Genomic DNA, 23771 nt, shown 5'->3' on the forward strand with positions numbered 1-23771 from the left:
CACTTCTATTTTTTTCGAATTCCTAAATCTATAAAAAGATAAATGTTGGGAGGAACATTAACAAGCTACCAAAGTAGTCCTTATTTACCTGAAGTAGCAGAATATGATGATAAGCACCAGAAGGATGCTGCAAACAGTCACTGAGATCAGCAGGGCCTTGTGGTGAATGTTTCCTTCAGCAAAATCTGGGGTTAGAAAACAAGAAAGGTGGAAAATTTAGAAAGGGAGGTGGTACAAAGTCAGTGTCAGAAGTACACTGAGCACAAGATAATCTCCGCTTTTTTCCTAATGAATTCCCGTGCAATACCCCTGGATTCCCCAGGCATTTTACGCACTTCCTCTTTGACCCTCACTGACCAGGACAGAACTGACATCTCCAAAAGACTGTTTGTTTTTTCAGCCCTCACTCAGGCAAAACATCACCTTGATTTGCAATTCCCTGTTTGGCCCTGAATGAAAAATCAATCAAGACCTGTAGCTCTGGGTCTTAAGCTGAGTGATCAGCCAGGACATGCAAAAATCTCTGCCTTTTTTAAACACTCATATTAAGTAGCATCCTATTGAGTAGTTAATATAAAAACACCCCAAAAAAGAGAAAACCCACCAAACTGCATTTATCTTATAAGGGAAGACAGAGGAGACCATTCAACCTCCAAGAAGGCAGGCCATGAGAGGCCTTCAAAGTGTATTTCCATCATTACAGAACAATTTGTCTCCCAGATCCTGATTTAAACACCTGAGCAGGAATTTTCTTCTCCATTTGCTCTACGGCAGCCCTGCGTGCCAGCAAGTCCTTTCTATGCTGGTGGGCAAAACTATCCTTCCAGCAGCTTTTCTGTGAAGCCCTTTGGGAATAAAACGTGTCAAGTAACTTGTAGAAAATGCTGTTACATAAAAACTATTAAAATGTTTCAGTCAACCTTTGTATGGGAGAGTCATATTCTCCTTTAAAGAATAACATTAATCTCCAAATTTGTATTCTCAGCTCAGGCAAGCGAGTCTGACCTTCATGCATGCTTCCCTGCTGAAAAACAAAGACATGCAGCCCTATTCTTTTTTAACCTCCCCTGCTGCCCAAACTCTCAAAATTATAGTATTTCAGCATGTACATACACAAACCACCCTTCCAATAATGGGATAATGCAAATGAGGGCTGTGTTTTCTGAAACTCTTCCAGCCTTGCTGTCTTGCATCCTTCACTCCATGCCTGACACATTGTAGAATGCGAGAAATCTATCCTTATTGACTCGTCCTGGAACGATGTTATTATGTTTCAGATTTACAAGGGTAATGAGACCAGGAGATTCCTAAGGGACTCTTAGCTTACTGTCAGAGACTCTTTTATATTAAAGATCCAGCTTCTCCTTTTTTTTTTTTGCTCCCAAACAATTTCTTTCCTTCCCCTTTCCACTACAAACAGAGATTAACTACCAACACACCTTGTGATCACACTGGTCATGTTTTAACCTGCCATTACCTGCTCCGGGAGCACTGACCATGTAAACATGCAGGCCGTGGCTGATGCCTTTGGAAGGGGACACTGACATGGTGTCTATTAGGAAAACACTCGAGCCCATCCTTCTGCCTGCCTCAGCAGATTTATCCCTGGCCTGCCACTCGAAGCAGGCTGTGGGTTGAAACTGAGAGCCCGCCGGGGAACGCAGAGCTCTCTGGTGAAGGCTCGGCAGGGCTGAGGGCTCTGGTTTGTGCTTTGTAAGCAGCCTGTGTCAGCCACCATCTCCCTCTAAAATGTGTGGGTTCTAACAGTTTCAGATGTCACAGCCCATCAGATGAATAAGCAGAGCACAGAGACCACAGAGCAGCATTTTATACCTGGGAGAAACCTGGGTAACTGTCCACAGCAAGGGTTCTCTCACTTCACAGAGTACATGATGGAAGCTGGGCTTTTGTGCTTGGCAGTAACTAAAGCTGATGTCAGACGCAGAGACAACAATTCAGATCTTATACTTGTGTCTGCTAGATGTTAAAGCCATGGAAATCTGGGCATTTTTGCAGACACAAAGTGTTGCCCATGAACTTGTTCACGCTGTCTGTGCATGTATGAGTACGTATATTTAGAGAGGGATGATAAACATGCGGAAATCTTGAATCAAATTCCCATAATTTTTAGGGTTTAAGTGATCCAGACCTTATGCTCAATGTTTCTAATGGGCTTCTCCCTTTCAGAAAAGTAAATAAATGCAGTTTGGTTTTCCCAGAGCCTAGAAGGCATTTTGGAAGTGCTGTGTAGCTCTCAGATGAACTTCAGGCTCCAACACAGCAAAAATCTTTGGGTACCCAAATGCAATTATGTGAAGCAAGCAAGGGCAAGGAAAGCATGAAAGACATAGAGGAATGTGTCCTGAACTCCTTGCTGGGAGCAGTTGATAAAGAATTTGACCAGATGCAGAGCTGACCCTCTTGTGGTGGGTGATGTCCCCCACGCCGACAGCGGCACAGCCTTAGCAGTGGTTCACTGTGCACAGCACAGGCATGCAACTGGCTCTCACAGGAGGGGAGAGTAAGTTCCATATGCCTTTATATTTCTTTGTCTATGTATGATGAGAGGCAGTACTGATGGTGAGCTATTGTCCCACCTTTCAAACACTTCCTGCATTTTTAAAGCACTTTGGCAGAATTTCATTTGCTTGCTCACCTGAGGACTTCATAAACCTGCTGGTGCGTGGACAACACAAGATTAAATGCAAGCCCCCATCCTTACACCAGCAATGTCTGTTTGTTCTGCTGCACTGAGTCAGGCTGAATCTCTTCTCCCGCTCCTCCAGCCCATGCTGTTCCCCACAGAGCAGCAGGACAAACCTCCCTTTCCCTGCTCTATCTGACCAGGAGGAGGGATGGGGCAGCTCGGCTGTGACTTGGCTGTGGGCTCTGTGGCGAACACTGTGGTAGGTCCTGGTCAGTGCCAGTTTATGTGATGGAGGTACTCTGTCCTTTAGGAAGTCCAGTGCTGTGCTTTTTACGGTTGTGTTACTTGGTAACTGCAAGGTGCCAAGCAGCAGGGTTATGAGAATAAGCAGCAGCTTCCACAGAGGCAGCAGTGAGTGATTACCGGGAGCATGGTGTGGGAAGTGCAAAACAAACACATGGTGGGTTTGGGAAGCTTCTTCACATACCTCGGCTGGCTGATAACAGGGAAGCCCAGCAAACAGCACGTTAACAGCGTCATGTTGTAGGAAAACAGTGGTGCAGGCTGGTGTCAGCGGGGAGCTCGGTGAGACCAAGCTGCCTCTCAGTTACTCTCCCGCGATTTCCCCCCTCCTCCACCACTCGTTTCCCTCGCTGTCATCCACGGGACCATGCTGAGGAGCGCATTGAAAATGCCACCCAGCAGGTTCAGAAGTCAGCATTATCAAAGGGAGAGGAGGTTCTCCTCTCACCCCAGGTCCCTCCAGTTCAGAATGTTACAGTTATCCAAGTAAAAACGGCAGTGAAATCTGAGGCGTGGAGACTGTGTGCACACATCAAACCCCATCATTCCTCCAATCATTCCCTTGCCCATTCATCACTAGCTATACAGGCAGGGAGCCAGACACGGTGGCACCACCACTTCTGCTTATACAGGCTCTAAATCAGTAAAGACGTATTTCTCCTTTTGACTGGTCTCAGCCTGTGCTTTCGCTGGGATTTCCAGGAATATCTTTTATTGTTTAAAGCAGAGGTGTTATATCAGACCCAATTATGATTTTCATTTCCTTAATAAGACAGATGTATAGCTGGCACAAGAACTTAATGGTTTCTCTGGGATATTTTATACTGCTAGCTCTGTACCAAGATGAGCTCAAAACTTAGGCTTAGCTGTTGTTTCTTCCATCTTATTTAACAAGATGTGCTTTGACCAGTGCTAATTTTTCTGGCTCTCACTTTCATGTATGTGGTCCTCCTTTCCTTTCAGGGGGGAGAGGAGGATAGGGTGTGGCATAAATCTTGCCTTGCAGCACATGCCAGGCCTGGAAAAGCACTTAGAGAACACACAAGTCACTCGCCTTTGTAGCTGTTACCTCGGTGCACAGGTCAATTTGCAGTTCAACAACCTCTGACCTGCAACTGCATGCTTTCCCTAGACTTTGTTTCCTATGAGGTATCACCTCAGAGGTGAGTTCATCAGGAGCCAAATTTCTGTTTTTTAGATGCTGAGGAGCATACGTATCCTTCATGGAACCCAAAGGCTAGAAGGTTATTCCAAGAAGCTTGTTTTTAAGTTCACCTCTCTTTCTTTGTACTTACAGTTTATGTTAAACTTGATATACAATTCTAACACTACTCAGACAATCACAGCCTAACCTAAATGTTTCCAGTAGAAATAATGATCACAGTCACAGTACTGGGCACTGGCAGTAGCATGTATTAACACACAGTATTTGTACCTATTTGCAGTGAGGGCCTATGGCTCACTATGGCTTTTTTTTCTGAGGTTTCACACTAGGATACAGCAGCAACAAATTAAAACAGGCCTGGCACCAAGAATGACATATTTACCTAAGGCTTCAGTAAAGGTGATGACTTCAGCCCTGTTCAGACACATTTATTGAAGCAGTTCTTGAAATGCATTTCTACAAAACACTGTCAGGATGGGGGTAATGTGAGAGCTTATTTAAAAAAAAAAAATCTTCAGAGCGTGTTGAGTGACTGCATCACCTTTCATCTGTCATGCTAAAATACTCATCTTTGCAACACGGAACAGCTAGAACCCTGTGCCAACTCTCTGAATTTTTTCTTTTAAAAAATATTCTCTCTGCTGTTTAATGGGTCTGCCACCATGGTTCCCAAGTGATACTTTATTTACCCTATATACACAGAGAACAAACCCAGCATCGATCCAAACAACCTCTGCCACTACCAGAAGTTTGGTTTATTGCTTTCTGTATAAGCAGATAGTATTGCCAAATAACTAAAATCTTAATAAGATGGATGCTTAGTGTTAGGCACTGATTCAGTATTTAAAGTAGACCTAATGTAGAATAAACTCAGCCAGTAGCATGAAGAAATCATGGCAGTGTTTTCCAAACTGATATTTAATGAAAGACTAAGGAAGTGTGAACAAATATTGATGGCTTTATGGAGCTTTTCTCTCAGTCCAAAGAACTTTTTAAAATTAAATAAACCAACAAAGTAGTACATAACTCTTCTGCTGGAAGTCAGAATTTTATGAGGTTTTGCTGCCTTAATGCCTTGCTAGTAAACAGTGTGGTATTTACATAGCACTCTCCAAGGGCCTGACTCTGCAGCCCATCTGTGCAGGATTTCACAGGTCTGAAGGGAACAGCTTACATGAGTGAAGGCTCTCTCTGAGCATGCATTCGTGTAAGTATCTGCTGTTTGTGAAATTAAGAGTGCATCTGCACACCAATCTGGATCTCCAACACCGAATGCCAGGATTATAAATTCTCCTGTAACTCCGAACTCACTCAATGCAGACTACCACAACTTCTGCCAATGCCAAGAGTTTGTTATGGATGTATTTACACTTTCTTAGGAATACACTTCTGTAAAATGTATTCTGAACATCCAGACAAAAATAGTTTTACCAGCTTTCAGAAAGTGGTGTTTAAACAAACAAGCAAAAATGCTAAAACCTTGCCTCAGCATCTACTAAGTTAATACACGTCCATTTGCTCTAGAAAAAAATTTTTTTAAAAAAAGTGTGTGAGTTCTTACATTCTATTTTCACCTACATTTTTCACATAAAAAATACACTTCAGTGAGTCATTATTGTCATAGTGCTGGACGATCAGGTCTTTCAAAGAATAAAAACTTAATAGACTTGAGTCAACTTGAGCTGACCAATTTGTATGCGGTGTTATGAAGGATGGTAATGCATGTTGCAGGGACTGGAGAGAGGATTCCATTTTATTATCAGGCTAAAAAAATACACAGCAAGAGTCATCCTGTGGCATGACCAGCCTAGGTCTTCGAGATGATCTCTGGTAGCTCAGCAGGTCTGCACTAGGACAGTATCATGCAACTCTAATGCATCTCATGTTTGCTGCATGTGTGCAACAGAAGTAACAGCAAGCATCAGCACCACTCCACACACAACCTACAGGAATGGAGGGACACTGTTTAGTGCCATTTACGTCTCTAATCACATGCATTTGGATAGGGGTGCTTCAGTCTGGGCTCTGTTTTTCCCTAAGGCACAAGGACCAACAGCAGGAAAAGATCAGTTTAGGACTGGATTTTGTTCCCCTTACCTCGATTCTTCAGTGGTGGCAACGTAGGATGAAGGTGCTTGTTACAGTAATCTTGGCCTGTGCAACATTCAATAGATCTTCTTTGGTGTGGAATAGGAGTGTCCTGCAATAAGCAATTTAATAGAAAGCAAGTCATTCCCTGTGTTGTAAATATACATGACCATTCTGGCACTTGAAAGATGTGCCTGCTAGCTGGACTGCAATCTGCTACAGATTTCTAGGATCTGTGGAGTAAGGATTTCTGCCAACCAGCATATCCAGCAATATTTCATCTAGATAATTAAGACATTAATTCACTCCTAACTTTCTCCTGTTAGTGCCTTAATGCTGCAGAAGGGACTGACTTTCTCTAATGGTGCAAGTCAGAACTATGAAAGTCACATACATCCATCAGTTAGACCAAAAATGAGTTAATATGGGTATCCAAAACAGGTTAGCCAGGATAATACAAGAATTGCTGCGTGGACTAATTTAGCTGCAGCTTCTGGTCTTGTGAGAATAAAATACCTTCCATTAGCCTTAATTAGACCATTCCTATACTCATCTAAAACCATTTAAGTTTAACATGAGGAAAGGCAACCACCTTAAAACCACCATGCTTCATTGTCCGTACCCCTTCCATTCCTGCAGTGATACTTGTTTTCCATCAGGTGATCACTGTACTTGAAGGGAATATCTGGCACCAAAAAATCCCAAACCAAAGTGCAAGTGCATGTAAAACATAGACATTGCTGCAGTCCATCAAATAATATCCTAACTAACTTTAGCTAGCATGGAGATTTGAGGAGTTAAGACTGCAATTCTCTAAATTCAAAGGTCCTCTGAGTAGGAATGTTACTAGTAACAGCAGTGCCAAAACCAAAAAGATGAGTTATTATTAGGAGCAGCTACAGTGTCATCTTTTGGGGATAGAAATGCACTCCCCTCAGCAATTGATACAGATCAACTATCTGCCAAATGAACAGAAGTGAAAAACATGGACACAGCAATGTCTGTTGACTGCACTTTAATTGAAAACTATCAAAAATTCAAGTGACCCTCTGGCAGAAAATGCTTCCTCACCCGACACTGGAAGTCTGAGCCCTCTAATCCAAGACATCCCTTGGTGACTAAATGTCCACCGGACTCATCTTCTTCTATTATGGTGAAGCAGTAGCCATCGGTGCTGTGGATTGGAAAGAATGAATCAGGAAAAGGCACAGAAGTGAAAAATGTGCTGTTGAATATTGTCTTAAACTTTTCTCCCTGCCAGGCAAATCTGCCATTCACAAATTGACACGCAGGGGCTGCTGCGGACCAGCTCCTGCACACACAGAGGAGGCTCTGCCTTGGAGCTGTGCACTTACCTTTGCAGCATTTCACAGCCCACGCCCGACTAGCAAGCACCCCAGTTCTCTGCCTGTGGTCATTAGTGTGTTAAGATTTTGGAGACCTATAAAAAGCAAGCTTCAGTGCTACACAAGGTCTGCCTTGAGTGCAGGAACAAGGCACCGGTATTTGCACCACGGTAGAGACCTGAAGAAACACTTTGGAGATACTAAGTATAAAATATTATCAAGAGTGATTCGTGATTCCTGTTTTAACCATATTATGAACTGCAACACTCTTGTGTATGAGTCCTTGAGTTATCATCAACACCCTTCATAGATGTTTACTCGGGTCATAAGCCTGAAGTGATCCATAATGCTTCCGTTTACAAGAACGTGCACCAGGGAGGGCAAATATACTAACAGATGGCTAGATGGTGCTGGTGATAAATGTCCTTCCTTGATGAAGGTCAAACGCCTGAATGCTATGGAAAGAGGGGCTGGAAGGCATGGAAAGGGTGGCTGCATTTTATTGAGACTGCTGTACATTAACTTCTCAGCACTCTCAAGGAGATACATAACATGTAGGAAACAAAACTGACTGATTTGCAGGAAGAAGATCCAAAAAGAAAGAAAAAACTCTTTAATATAAGATATTCAAGGCACAGAAGAATAAAATACTCTGTTATTTCCCCAGGAAAATAACACTGGCTATTACGTGCAATGAGTATTTTTCAGAAGAGAAGAAACAAACTCAGTTAAAACAAGGAAATAAAAAGAAAAAAAGATTAGAAAACTTAAATACAGCAAAATTTCAGATGATTTGCTCCTTACTTGAATGAAACAAGAGTCTAAAGAGCACCAGCAGCAAAGGCAATGAAGATGTAGGAAACGAGAGGCACGGTTACACATTTAAGAGACAAACACAATTTGTAAGTATTAGCTACACAACAGAGAGATGCTGCATAGGATCACTCACGTCAAACATCTTCCGTGGCATACTTTGATATTAGTGGGGCAGGGCCTAGCCACGGTAAGCTTATTACTTTAAAAAATAATCTATCATGGGTTACTGACTTCTGGATCTGAAAAGTAACCAGCTGCAGGTTATAAATGACTTTCTTGGAGAAGCCAGCGATGACTTCTACCCTCCTTTGACATTGTACATACGAGCGAGGCAAAGGAGACAGTGACCCTTCTGGGCAGCAACCACCTTGATTTCATTGCTTAAGCTGAAAAGATAGGAACAATAGGATTGCCAGGAGAGACTGTAAGGAATCCATTAGAGTAGAATATTATATTAGATTAGGTTTTATTTGTTTGCATGGTGCCTTTGATTCGAAGTAATGAGTAAGTTTAACCCAGGGGACAGAGCAACAAAACAATAAATTGCCATCAAATGAAATACAAAAATGGACTCCACAGCTAACAGTCCTCAGGAAAAAACCCAAAACTCTTGGTTTATCAAAGAAAAGCAGAGGGAGGAAAAGTCAAATTGTTTGCAAAAGGGAAAAAAAGAAACAGAAAGTCAGCAGCTTTAATTCTGTTTTTCTGACTTGTCATATGGGATTCTGATTCTTAGCTCACTTCTGAAAATTAAATTTAGGCTCCTCATGCACTTTACTCCCTCTAGAAATTTTACTCCCTCTAGAAATTTTACTCCAAATTTAAAAAGAAAAAATCAGATTGGAATGAAGAAGTTATAAAGCTCCAACAATAAGAATAAATCATGTTCTTTACAGACATTAGAATAATGAAGGAAAAGTGAGAGAAAAAATAGCATTGCTAAGCAGAATAAACACTGGTAGAGCTTGCTCCTACCTCTAAGAAAAACAAAAACAAATCCAAACAACAAAAAGTTTTCATGCAATAAGAACTCATTATCTTTTTGAAAATTTCTGAGGTGTTTGGGTGAGAGGGAGGAGTGACTCTTCTGAAAAGAAAGAAGGATCTCCTACCTGCCTTCTCCCTCCTGCCCCTGACCTGTTCTCCCGGTTCACAGGATGTCAGATGGACCACACACTGCAAGTAAAGGGCAGGGCACACCCCTGCAGCTTTATTGATTACCCCACCTCATACCTGCCTATGGTAGAAATGGAACTGTTCTTACTAAGATAGCAAGTAACAAGTCAGAGATGTGTGCACAGCCTCAAATTTTGTGTTTATTATGGTGACTACACAAAGAAACATCTGTACGTCACTGGTACAAGTAAAGCAGTATGAAAAACTTATTCTTCGTTTCCTAGGAAAAAAATCTGCAGTACAGAACTGGTATTTTCTTAAAATCTGCAATTTGAATTCTAATTTTGTGTAATTTGATCCTGCAAATGGTGTGTAAAGAAGGAATTCAATGTGATGTTACTGGATACATCTGGGTACACATCCAGCAACCTCCTCCACTGAAGCACCATCTTATAAGAGTATAGTGCAGGAGAGTGATTAAATTCACTTGGACATGATTGCTAATAAGCACAGATTTGCTGTGTTACATATTTGCCAAGAGTGAATTTTTACAGCTGAGCCAAATACCAGGAAAATAAAGGGAGTTAACAGAGGAACACTGACAGACACTGATAGAGAAGGTACTGCTACAATTACACATTACCACAAAGAAAGCAGGGACCTTAACTCAGACCTTTCCTAAATGTCAGAAGAGAGGAACCAAGGCCAACAGCTTTGCAGATGCTCACACAGATGTCCTCACTGGCCAGCAGCCATTTCTCACAGGAGATGTGATTCCTCAGCTACCAAAACTTGCCTGCTGAAGGTTTCCCATCCAGCTCTGTGCGTGACACAGCCAAGGATGACAATATACAACTTTAAACAGCAGCATCTTTCCCTCATTCAATGCCTATCACAAAGAGACAGGTAACTTTCATAACTTGATGAAAAGACCCCATATCTTTATTTCAAATGAGTCCATACAAGTGGTATTACTTTTGTCCACTCCTCCTCTATATATAATTTCCAATTTTGTTACCAGAAAGAGCAAGATCATCTTTTCACTTCCATCCAAAGCAACATGACAAGTCCTTGTGCTCTTTTTTAAATGATCAAAAAATTCCCTGCATGAAGGACTAAATTCAAAAATAAACATAAACATTAAAAAATTGAAAGGCTAACATCTAAGATCTCACCATAGCTCCTTTATCAGAAAACATTCAGCTTTTCCCTAAAAATCTAAGTTGCTTAAAACAAAAGTTGCCTGAACTCAGTGCTTTGGCTACTGTCAAAGTCTTCCTTCTTCTACATACCAAAGTACAAAGAAAATTCAATCATATCATCTGGAGAACAGAAGAATGAAAATAACACCACTCAAGTGAATTATCACCTCTGGTAACACTGCAAAAGCTACCTTTTTATTTTATTGCCTTAGATAACCAAAGACACAGTTGGGCAGAAATACGATCCGGTAGGCAACACATAGGAACTTAAACTTTATCAGCCCAATCTTTAAAACTGTCAGCATTTATTTGTGCAAGAAAATAGAGTGTGACAAGGCACCTAATTAGCTTCTGCCTTTACTGCAATTCCATTACAGTCAAAGCCAATTAGACGTAACACCACATTTTAAAATATGCAATTAATTATGATTAGACACAACTGTCCATGCATTCACTTTGAACACACAAAACTTGAAATGGAACAGTAAAACAAGGCCCTGGTTATGTTCAAAGCAGCTTTGACCTTCTTTACTGAAAGCCTTTTATGAACCACACGGATGTTCAGAAAGAAAAATTAAGTTTCAACATGCAGCAGTTTAACACACCCTTTACAAGCAGAGGATTGTGAGCCTTCTCCAAAGGTTTTAACTGTCAGGGCCTTGAGTGCACTAACATTTTTCAATTGGCCAGAGTGGCCCCATTTGTGATCCCTCTTCCCCTCTACACAGAACCCCTGAGCAGTGGTACAGGGGTGCCTGTCTCCAGCCATGGGAAGGGCTATTGAAGGAGCTGTCTCTGCCCGCTGTGTTCAGATATCCGTGGGGAAACGCGGTCCTGTTGAGTGAGGACATGGCCAGCCTTGGCATCAGCCTCAGCTCCTGGCTTGGCCCCCTTTTGCTTCACCCTGGCGTTAACCCTCCCTTGATGAGCTCACCCTGTAATGGGTCTTCCAGAACTCACTGTGCTCACAGACTGCCCCATTTTTAAAAGCACACTCTAACTAGAGCTACTGCTTTTCTGCTGAGATAGAAAACCATTCTGTCTTTTAAGCTGCAGTGTTATCCTTAGCTCTCTAAAGTATTGTTGGATTTAAAGTGCAGAACTATAAAGAAAGGGAAATTCTGTATAGGAACACAGCAGGCTGTCAGAGGATTTGATATACATGTGATTAAAGAATATCGGCTTTTAAATTTCTACAAATACAGTTATGGAGAGGATTTTAAATGGCCACCAGATGTCCCCATTTTTATATAAACATTCAGACCACTGGTACTATGGGCAGGATCTATACTTTAAAGATGAATACCTGTGGTAGCAGATAAAAATCTTCATGTGAGATGATAGACTGCTTTTTATGAGAAAATTTTAATGGTGACTGCAATAGGACTAGCTATTCTATTTTGAGAGCATTAATTTAAACACAGCTGGAAATGCTTTTCCATTGAACTTTCAGAGGTTCTTGCTCCTGGGCTCATAAAATACTTCACTGCTTTAGTAAGAACCCTGGTAAGTACAGTGGCTGATGCTCTCCAGAGCCCAAGCCCTGGCTGTGGATGTACTCAGTGAATTTCCTGGGTGTCAGAGCTTTGACAGGCCCTTGGGTGCCCTAAAACACACTGGCTTATTCCTGTTGGGCCGGCAGGCCAAACTTTGAAGGTCCAAGCACAGCCCAAAGCACAACAGATTGACAAGAGGTTTGATTTTTAAATTTTTCTTAGAAATATAAAATGCAAAAGGCTTTTAGTGGCTACATTTGAGGCAAGCAGATAATTAATGCAATAACTTTTAATCTGAAGCAGTCAATTTATTCTTCAGACAAACACTGCAATTAATACTTCTTGAACTTCAAAATGAAGAAACTTCCTTTATAGTGAGGCTCAGTGATTCTCCAAGTGCTTTAAAATTGTGCCGACAGTCATTCACACAGGATAAAATACGAAAGTTACTGCCTGACTAGTAGGATGATCCCAAAACTCAGGGGAAGTGAATAATCCCTCCCAGCCTGGTTGGTTGTGCTCAAATCTTTTGAAACTTGGTCTCTACCCAGCCAACTAACCAGATATGTAATAAGCAGCTAGCCAGACACCTAATAACCACTCTTTCCCAACAGTAAACTCAGGATCCTATTTTCTCTGTCATCCATAATTCCAGCTGGGTAGAAGGGAATTTAAGAAAGGAATGGTTACCCTAACAGTTAAACAGATGCAGGGAAAACAAGGGGTCCTTCACACCTCACTGCAGCTCTCACGCCAAGGCAGTGGGAGCCATAGCAATGATCACCATCATGAACAGGATTACTGCTGACAAGCCATGAAGGCAATGCATTTAAACTAATTTAATTTGTTTTATATTACTCCAAACTCCTCAGCAATTTTTAATTTATGCTGTTGCTCACTGGGCAAGTGGCAAGGTGGGTACTGCTCAGGTGAGAGCACAGGGCAGGAAAGAGGAGTTGATCTAAAGCAAGTCTCCTGACTGTTCCAGGAAACTTCTGACTGCACAGAAAAGGGATTAATATTTGGGGTAAATTCCAGCTTTAACTATTATTTTGATGTCTAAATTGGAAAAAATAATTCTGTCACCAAAGAAGAACATTCAAGCCTGAAGTCTTCAAAGATTTGAAGACAAAAGGAGTTACAATTTTGTGCTTTATTGCCACTTAACTGCCCATCCTTGGGCATTAACACCTAAAAAAAAGTTTGACATTTGACACCACAAGGGGGACTCTGAAGAGAGCTTCCTTAAAGTACTGCAGTGAGGGAAAATGCACAAATCCATTCTAACAGGACATTTACTCTTAGTTCCATGAAAAATACTTAATGTCAAGGATGCCTACAAAGCGATGTGCAACAGCAGGCCAACCCAGCTGGGGTATAAACCTTGTTCAGTTGGTTCCTTAACATTGATCCCTTTGTGCTTCCTAATTCATAGATTTAAAAGTCATCTGCAACTTCCCTGTTGCTGCGTGTGTGAGACAGCACATGAAAGCTGTGGCTCTTGCTGGGCAGGAAGAGGAAACAACTGATTTACACCGTGGGGGATCTGCAAATTGATATCAGAGTGGGGTTTTATAGCTTTCAAACTGACTGCCGTGTGAGAGCAGTTAGGTCTAACTCCTGGCTGGAGCATGGGTTTGTAGGAAGAGGTTAGAAAGGGGAAATGGTATTTACAGCTGTCACCAAAACTCTGATACATTTTAGTAGGAAACTGCAGGCTGAGAAGAATTAAGTCAGGCTGTAAAACTACACTCAAAAATCCAACAAAGCAGTCGGTATCTTCAGCAACCTTAGACCTCCCCATTTATCTTTTAAATATGCTGCCTTGAAGAGCTGACACAGTGTTTGACTATCTCACCTCAAACAGCTCTGCATCTCCAGCTGGGCTCAATCTGTGCCCTGCTTTGATGCTTCTCTGACTCTCACAGCTCCACCAGGCTATGAGCTGATAGTTGGTATCTCCAGTATCACACCTGCTCCAGCTAAGCAGAGAAGTTTAAATTCCTCATATGGAGCACGAAGAGCTCAGCCCAACTTTGCTGCAGCTAAAACAAACTCTACCTGCATCTCAAGCCAAGACAGAGGTTCACTGAACCTCCATTCAACCTTCATTCAACAGCAGTCGTTTGTGTCCAGCAGGAGCTGCTTTTGGGTAGGGCAACAGCAGCTTGGTCCCACCACAGGTACCCTCAGTCACCTCAGCTTGCTTCAGCCAGTGCAGAGCCTTCAAAGAGCTTGTGCACATCTGAACCTGCCTCTCCCCCAGGGAGCCAAAAGGTCCTGAGGAAGCAGAATCCAACCCAAATGAGAAATCTGTAGTACTCTAAGAATGAAATCAAACAGAAGGCTAGAGCGAGTAGATTAAAACACTCAACAGTTCACCTCAAGATAGTTTTCCTTTCGGCACAGAAACAAAAAAAAAAAAAAACCCAGAGCCTTCAGAACCTACAGATACAGCTGTTGCAGACACAAAGACAGACCAGGGTTCTTATAAATAGTGTTCTATTGAGACTGATTATAAATTTATAAGCATTTACTGACATTTCAATATATCTCCATTAAGTGTCCTCTCATTAAATGCATGCACCTTTAAAAACAAAGTTCGACCTTCAGAATATTTCATATGCAATGCATTAAAACAAGTATTATCTAAAATAATAAATATGTATATACCCTAACAAAAACAACCAAACAAAAAAACCCCAACAAACAACCATGTAGCTGATATCTAGGTAAAATTTACTTCTGATTTTCAGACACAGTGAAAACCAACTCACTTACATATTACTGCTTAAACAAAACCTGCGACACCCAGCTTGGGATTGCTGAGCTACCACAAATACATTTTCCCATGTTTCATCACCAGATATCCCACAAACCTGCAGGTACTGTTGACTGAGTCCTCGGGGCAGTGGTGGTGGCACTGGCAGGACAGCTTCTTCTGGGGAGGAGCAGGGGCCGTACTCTCACCATCTTTTCTGCTCTCCATGCTCAGCTTGCCAGAACTTCGCAAGGGCATTTTGTCTAGAAAATTGGCTGTAAGAGAGGAAGAAAAAAAAAGCAGTTCTAGGCTGCATTGCAAGACTTGAAATGAAGGGTTTAAACTACTTCTACCCATCAAAATTTAAGAAAGTTATTTGAGTTGAGTGTTCACTACAGAGTCCTTTTCTGTAGTTTGAAATGGTCGCCATGTTTGAGGCTCATTGGACCTCGGTGGTACTAGATCAAAGGTGCTGATGTTCAAGTTCTGCCACTGCCAAGAGATATATTTTGCTTTTATTATTATATATTGCACAGTACTCACAGCTTTTCTTCTGTTGCATTACACAGGTCAAATCCTTGGTTACACCTCTGAGCTTTCTTTATCTCTACAGCACTTGGCACAGATCTGTAGCCACTGAACCCCATTAAAATCAATGGGATTTATGGTACTCCAGGCAGAACAGAACATGGGCATACAATTTAACAAAGACTTAACAGAAAGTGATGTTCTTTCAAGTTCAGCAGCACGTTCTGTCACTGAATTGCAAAAGCACTGCTTGGAAAACAAGGGAAAGAGCTAATTTCTGTAAAAGAAAAGTCTATAAACAAAGTAAAGGACAAGAATGTGGTTTAGAATGAACAATGCTGAAATATATAGAGATGACTATTTCTAAAAATATCAGAGTACTGAATCTCCATGGAGCTGGCGGAGTACAGCTGGACATGCTGGTGATAGGCTAGGAGTTGTTTAAGCAACCTCCTCCCCCCAGCTCTACTCATAAATACCAGCTTTCAGTCCTTGTGAATGTTTTAAGCCTCAAAGACAAAAATGAGATTAGCATGAAAAGCTTCAACTGGCAGTTCCCCATTTCCCTTTTGGTTCCCTGTAAGAAATCTTACCAAAGAGTCATTTACAAGCAGCTTTCTCCAACAGAGTAGTTGAAGAGCAGGCTTGAAGTTCTTGATTTACTGGTAAGTCTTTAGAAACAATTGGTATTATAATTATTTTGATTGCCCTTTACTCTAAAATTTACCCAAATCTCCATCATTAGGACTCATATATTGTGGAGCTGACAAAAAAAAATTATCCTTTTTAGCTCCCTACAAAGAGATAAGGTGGGCCAACAGGCAGAGGGGATGGGGACAAGTAGCTACACTTCAGGGCTTGGATGGCAATCAACAACTGAGGTGAGAGTGAGGCTGAACGACTCTGAAGCAGTAAGGCTGGAGGAAGCACTGGGCTGTTCTACCAGTCCTTGCCTTTAAGAGGACTGAGAAAGCCCAGTCTGGGCTCCTGGGTTCATGGGACCCACCAGGGCACATCATGCCTCCAGCTGCATACTCCTCCTGGCCTGTGCCAGCTCTGGTAGCACAGGATAGGCACGGACAGGCACTGGGAACAACTCGCAGACAGGCTTTAGTTTTCTTCCGTGTAACATGAGGGTATGCAAGCTTACCCCCAGCAAAGGCAGGAAAAAGGCGTAACTTGTTAGCTCTGGGAGAAGTGGGGCTTTACACATAAGAACACTGCATTTAGAGAAGTGCTAGCTTTTTTCGCATCATAGCCCTTCCACTCCTTGCACATTCCTTGCACAAGAGGTGTATTAATAATATTAAGGTGACACACATGAAAGAGAATCATTCACCATGCCAGACTAATACTCCTATCAAACACAAAACTCATACAGCTTGACCTTTGCTCAGTACCTCTGTATCCCACTGAAACTGACTGGCTTTTTGATTAGCTCACCTCTTTCCAAAGTCAAACCAGAACACCAGTTACAAAACATGTACAAACTATGGGCTTGTAACCCTTGTGCCCAGCATTAAGATACAAACTGGATTCATGACACAACTGGCTGTCAGTCCCATACTGTTTCTACTAACATTTGGCAAAATTAGAACTAAATGCACGAGTTCATTCAAGATGCATTGTGTGTATGTGTGGCTATGTACTTGCAGCTGTACCTTAGTACAGTAGATGCTTAAATTAAGGGGAAAAAAAGGAAATCTTGTTTATTTCTCCTAATATGATTACACAGCCTGTGTATAACAAAGTAATATCAACAGATGTTTGCTCCCTGGGTCACAGGATTAGGGATTACGTAAATTCTCTTTCAATCAGCAATTTTTGCAATTCTTGTCTGTATTACTTTGTTACCATTGAATGGGGAATGTTCAGCTATTAATGTTCCTGTCTAGAATTTTCAGACTTCAAGCTCATGAGGCAACCAAGTGAACTTCTAACTCATGAGAGTAATAATTTGCTCTGTACATCATGTCCATGGCTCTTTTTACAAGCTATTTGCAGTTTCAGCAGCGATCTTTCCCCAACAAGGAGTGTAAAGACAACAGCATCTTGCACCTAGCACAAAAAAAAGGGGAAAGGTTTAATTACACATTTGATGGTGCCTGAATATGCTAAATTTAGACTGCTAAATACCATCCTAGTAGTATATACAATCATAGATCATTCCTTTTTCCAACAAGCATATAAGTCAGTCATATCCCAATTCAGACTGTGCCACATCACTCAGGGATGTGATCATGAACAGCTTCTGCAAAACCTGCCCTAAACAACAACAGCTTACACCCAGAGACCCGGCTGTACTCCCAGATAGAGTAAGACAGGTGGAAGTTGCTGAATTAGAATCAAAACTCTGAAGTACCATCAAAGCACCACAGGTGGCTATTTAGAGATGTAGCTTACTTTTTTAGAAAATACAGTACAGATAGGCTCTCATTCAAATTTACACTCTCCAAGAGCTGTAATTAGGAATGTAGCCTAGGATTGTGCTTTCATCTAATGCCCAGGGTTAAAATTAGTGCAAAATCATTGCAGTTCAGCGTCAAATTTAAATCAGATAAAACTAAGATGCAGGAATAAGATATTTTAAATCAAGCTCTTTTCTGTCTTCTAAAATGTAAAACTCTCCTCACTCTATTCTCTTGCTCCTTTCATGCCTTCATTTCCTGGCTGCTAGCTAAATTGATGGGCAGAACTTTTGCTTCTGAAATTCAGGTGTCTCACCTAACAGATAACCATGAAGCATGTAAGAACTCTTCTCCTACTCTGAGCTGAGTTTCAACAAGGTCTCTTGACTTCTGTGTCTGCTTGACTTCAGCTCACAAAGATTTTCCAGCAGTCCCTTCCCCAAAATGAAACGTGTAGGAAGGAACTCACAAGAGCTTTCCAGCTTGGCAACAAGTTCCTCCTGATTTCAGGTGTGAAAAGCACAGTTTGGGATGGTGAACAGCTTGTTCATCTTGCATTTGCTGCTGTTCTGTAACAAGCACATGTTGGTCATGCAGCCCTGACTCTGTCTAGGGTTTAGAAGCCCTTTGGGTTTTGAAAGCTCTCCTAGAGCCTTGAAAGCAAGGGATTGCAGGCTATTTAAGTTTGGCTGCTTCTTTGGATGCTTTTTTGCTGTAGCCTGTTCTGTTGCAGTCTGCTTATGGTCAGCTTCCCATCCCTGATGCACTGAGTACAGCTTGGGAGAACTGCAGAAAACCACAGGTATCAAAAATGAGGTTATTTTAGTCTGCTGAGAAACTTACTGACTGCATCAGGGAATTCACCAAAGCAGTTGAGAGCCTGAAGTTCACCATCAGACTGGTACACCTTCATCAAGTTTAGTTGATTTTCTCAGCTTAACTCTCTTTTTCCACTAAAATTCACCAGCATGTACAAGGATTGGCAGTCAGCCGCCAGGGCTTTGATGTCTCTTTGGAGTGCTGCTCTTGGGAAATATTTTCCTCTCTAGGACTGGGACCACTGAAAACTGTGATGTGATGGTCTCTGTATGAATCTCTGCCTGAGAATGGGGACTGTGTGGAGCATGTTACTGCTTTGTATTTTCCGTATGTGTTAGTGTGTCTCTCCCTCCATGCTTTGAGCTCCTTTATGGAAAGGTAAATCTACAAAGATCCTGAATCCAGGAGAAGGAAAACAAGGAAAATGAAGTGCTGTAAAATGAAAGTCATTCTCATGGTCATCCAGGGTAATGTTAATGTCTAGCTTAAACCCCTACTAACCTCCATTGTCAACAAATAATACTTCTTGGATATATTCTTCCATCTGTGAGCACTAAGACTTGCAGTAAATACTTTGCCATGTGGCAAACCCTTTCATGGTATTTCAGCTAGTTCTGCTATCCTTTTTTTAAATGTGTGAGAAGCGATCACAGATCCCCACTCCACAATGACAAAGAAGTAACTATGAGGATAAATTCTAACTTGGTTTCAAACAATGTTGCTGCTTGACAGTTTGACAGGTCTGCAGACAGTGGGACCTCGCACACAAAGGGAAAATCACCTATTTAAGCTTTACATTTACTCACATAGGTGCAGAAAAAACATCTGATCTAGAGAGCCAGTCTCTCAGTGTACACTCAGTCCTCAAGCTCTCTGCCATGGCTGCCAATAAGTACTTCAGCCACTGCCAACTGCAGCCATAGTTATGTGATTTGGACAGAAATCTCTCCACTAGAATCTGGATAAAGCCCAGTAACTCATTTCACACTGGCCCACAGCCATGGGATGGTAATGACTTTTGGGCACCACTCTAATTCAACAAGTCTGGTAATGCAGAAGGTGAAAAGCTCTTTATTCTGTTTCTCTGTATTCTGTTGTTTGAATTTGAAGCCGTTCTGTTCCTGGAGGATGGAGAATCAGCAATAGTTATCTTAACAGATTGATTTCTGTGCCACAGCTGTGTGATTTACGTGCTGCCTATGCAGTGACAAAAGCAGATCTCTCATGACCTTGCATGGGTTTGTCAGGAGTAAAAGTCAGATTTCCTCCTTCCCCAGACAGATGCTAAGGACCAATTAAAAAAAAAAAAGTATCGGAGTTTTGTGCTTACTCCTCTTTCTACACAGGGTATTTGAAGCCTCAGATTGGTCCAATGCCATCCATTCACATTTTCCCAGTCCAATAACAACATCTGGCCACTGACTGGGAGCAAGGCTTACTGCTTCACAGAAGGCACACACCTGGGAAGCTTTACACATTATGGAATAGCTGTTTCAATGCTCCTTTAGACAGGAAATTAAGGATAGTCATACAAAAGTGTCTTAACAGTAACTGAAAACAAACCAAAACAACGCAAGCCTGAGAAGAAAATCAGTCAACGTGATAAAATAGTTAGATGGAAATTTTAAACCACAAGGTGACTCCATCTATGCCCTGCACTGATCTACATAGTGTGCCTTTCCTCAAAACAGACTTTTATTAAAATACAAAACTAACTTGCAACACCCTGCTGGAGTTTCCTATGCCATATCATAAACCACAGCCTGATGACTTCCCACCAGGCCAGGGTTATACCATCGACATGATTGTTTTAGGAGAAGGGGAAGTAAGAAACTGCTAACTCGCTGTACTTTACAGTCATCAGATAAAAGAATTTCCATGCGATATTTCTTGGCAAATAGTCAGCAGTGAAAATACAGCACGGTTAAAGGACTTGAAATAAATTACACCTCTTAACTCAGCCTGATCTACTGTATAAAATAGTCAAGAGGTAACAGTAAAACACTTCTTTAGTGGTGATAATTATGTAACAGAGAAGGAAAACTGGACCATGACAGTTTCCCTCTGCTGGATATTCAAGGCTACCATAAAGCTCAAGGAAGTATCAGATGCTGAGACCTTCATATTTTTGATCCAAAACCACAGTAAACAAAATCTGGCATTAATACACCAGAAAAAACGAAAACAACATGCTTTGCTATTCAGTGTGTGACTACATTGCACTAGTGAGCCCAAACTGAGACTGGTATCAATCTGTGTTTGAAAATAGCTGTACCTTGATATACATCCACTGCAATAAACTGAAATACCAAAACAACTGTAACATTGTGGGGCCTATGTATGATTTGCACCATTTCCCACCTGCCCTGGATTTTCTGTACACCAAAATACAGAGAATCTGCAAGTTGCTCCTTCTCATCTGTATATTTCAAAATTTGGGGCACTTTTGCTTCTATTCATGATGAAAATAAGATTTAAAATAAAATGTACATTTAAACAACCCGTCGAGGCAGTTTTCTTAAAAACTGTTCCTGTTCATATTCACAGAATAGCCACTGAGTGCCAACATAGCTACATGCACCCAGCAACACTTCAAACTATGTCTTTATTTTTCAGAATTATTAGCTAAAAAGTTCAACATGTAATGTAAAGCTGTGACAAAGCCACTGAGAAAAGACCCGCCAAACTAACACCCATTCCATACCACTCACAACTTTAAATCACAAAGGCTTCTTTGGCATCATAGCCCATGGAAAATGCACATGTAATTTGCTGTCTCCATTTTCCTCTCATTTCTGATGTCCACAGTTCATCTTTGACATATTTTTCATTTGGAAGAAAATGGGAATTGGTTGGCACATTTTTCATAGCATGAGACAACATACCAACACAATGTAAAAAAAGCAGAAAAGAAAGGCAACTTTAAAATTTCCAAAGGAAAGTGCATGCAAAGTGTTTTATCCTGTCAGTTTGGACTCAGGAAAGTCTACCCCTATCCACTGTAATTCCCTGTTAATAAATAGTTTTCCCAGCTATGTCAAATATCTCGCTTAATTCTACCTTCTACAATCCTTTGGCTCAATCTGTAAATGTTCTATGACAAAATAAAAGCTTTTAAAATGTGAGCTTTTAGTATTTACAAAGATGAATGAGCAGGTAGTTCACATAATTCTCATCAAGGTATTAACTTTCTTTCTTTATTTTTAATCCCTTTTCAAGAGCCATATTTTACACAGCAAAGGTAAATGTGTTGGAGCTACCACTATTCCGAATAGTGTGTTGTTGTACAATTCAAAAGGAACAAACATTCTGCAAGTATTTGTGTAAAAGCACTACTGCTTGGTGCATGTGTTAGTATTGCAGGTAATCAAATTGAACAATTAAATGCAAATACTTCATAAATACTAAGGTAAGATCCAAAGTCCAGTGGGAGAATGACTGATTCTTCTGGACACAGAGAAGGCAGAGATACTGAATGCCTTCTTCGCACCTGTCTTTAGTGTCAAGACTATCCCTCAGGAATCTCTGACCCAGAAGGAATGCTTTAAGGAAGATATTCCCTAAATGGAATTGGGTTAGAAAACACCTAGGCAAATGTGACATCCCTAAGTCCATGGGCCCTAATAGGATGCATCCATGAGTGCTGAGAGAGCTGGCACACACCAGAATGAGTCTACTCATTACTATCTTTGAAAGGTTGTGGCAATCCAGAGAGGTGCATGAGAACCAGAAAAAAGCAAATCTCACTCCAGTTTTCAAACAGGGCAGGAAGGAGGACCCAGGGACCTACTGGCCAGTCAGCCTGACCTTAATCGCTGAGATCAGCTCACTTGGTTAGAGTACAGTAATAACACCAAGGTGGTGGGTTTGGTCCCCATATGGGCCATTCATTCAGGAGTTGGACTTGGTGATCCTTGAGGATCCCTTCCACGTCAGAATATTTTGTGAAAGGAGAATGATGGAGCACCTCATTCTGGAGGCCATCTCTGTCAGCATGGACGGACGACAAAAAAGTCATCAGGAGTAGTCAACATAGACTCACTAAAGTTAAATTGTGCTCAAAACAGAGGATGAAAGTTAAGGTACAAAGATGTCAAACAGGCAATTTGGATATTAACAAACAGTAGAGTCTGTGCCACACTCTACATTTAAAAAATATTTATTTTTAAAAAATACAGGAAGATTGCTGTTAAGGTCCTAAGGTAGTTATTTCTGTTTCTAAGCTGCAAATCACCACACACATTTGCAGTTCCAAGCAGCAAACACCGAATGTGACCACTAGGAGATTATACAAATGTCACTACAAGTGATCTTGAAAACTCTCCTGAACAGCAGAAACAGGGGAAAGAACACACAGATGGGAAGCAATGCAGTGTGATACCATTGCTACTAATCCATGCTTTGCTATCTGATCTTTAGGAAGGCAGCAAAGATTGCACTGGGCAAGCTGCAGATTTTTACTTATTATCATTTCAGATGATATTGAGATTGAGGCATTCAGACAATGGACTTTAAAAGGAAGAGCAAGAGACAGCTTTGACCTCATGGCTCTCTTAGATATGTTTAATAAATCACTGTCACTCCTGCTCCCTTTCCAAAAGAGACGAAACACAAGAGCACCATGCAGTTGAGACAAAAATAGTGCCTGGAAGATAAAAATATCAGCCACCCATTCTCACCCCAAGATCAAAGACTGCACCTAGATTTTAAAATATAATTAGCATGTGCACATGCCATGCTTGCAGAAACCAATGCCAATGCTATTCAGAGGTGCTAGTGCCCTTCAGACTGACTGGGTTTGTCTGTTCAGGAGTAAACGTGACATAACCCCAGCTCAGCCTAAAGAGCAACCTACTTCATAAATTACCAACTCCTTTCTAATGTCTGCTACATTGGTATTATTCCCTTTTTTCTTCTCGTAAGAATAAATTAAATAGTGTAGATATGCACAAAAAGAGACCTGTCATATAGTTGTTATGGTATAAGCATGCTATATTTTTAATGGTTTTTTTTTTCAAAATTCCGTGCCCATACATATATAACTTCCTTTAAACTCGGTTTATTGATTAGCTTATC

General features: G+C 41.2%; 1 protein-coding gene across 5 annotated transcripts in view; it reads right to left on the reverse strand.

Moving 5' to 3' along the window:
- BMPR1B (bone morphogenetic protein receptor type 1B) overlaps window positions 1–23771 on the reverse strand; it is a 234388-nt gene that overhangs the window by 14696 nt on the left and 195921 nt on the right. For all 5 annotated transcript variants that reach the window (XM_032109038.1, XM_032109036.1, XM_032109037.1 and 2 more), the window contains 4 exons: window positions 15059–15215; window positions 7275–7377; window positions 6213–6315; window positions 89–185 (listed from right to left, as the gene is read on the reverse strand). In XM_032109038.1, coding sequence (XP_031964929.1) covers window positions 89–185; window positions 6213–6315; window positions 7275–7377; window positions 15059–15198 — 443 coding nt within the window. In that variant the 5' untranslated portion in view covers window positions 15199–15215. The remainder of the gene's footprint in view (window positions 1–88; window positions 186–6212; window positions 6316–7274; window positions 7378–15058; window positions 15216–23771) is intronic.

This window comes from Corvus moneduloides, chromosome 5, assembly GCF_009650955.1.
Source record: "Corvus moneduloides isolate bCorMon1 chromosome 5, bCorMon1.pri, whole genome shotgun sequence".
Taxonomy (NCBI): Eukaryota; Metazoa; Chordata; class Aves; order Passeriformes; family Corvidae; genus Corvus; species Corvus moneduloides.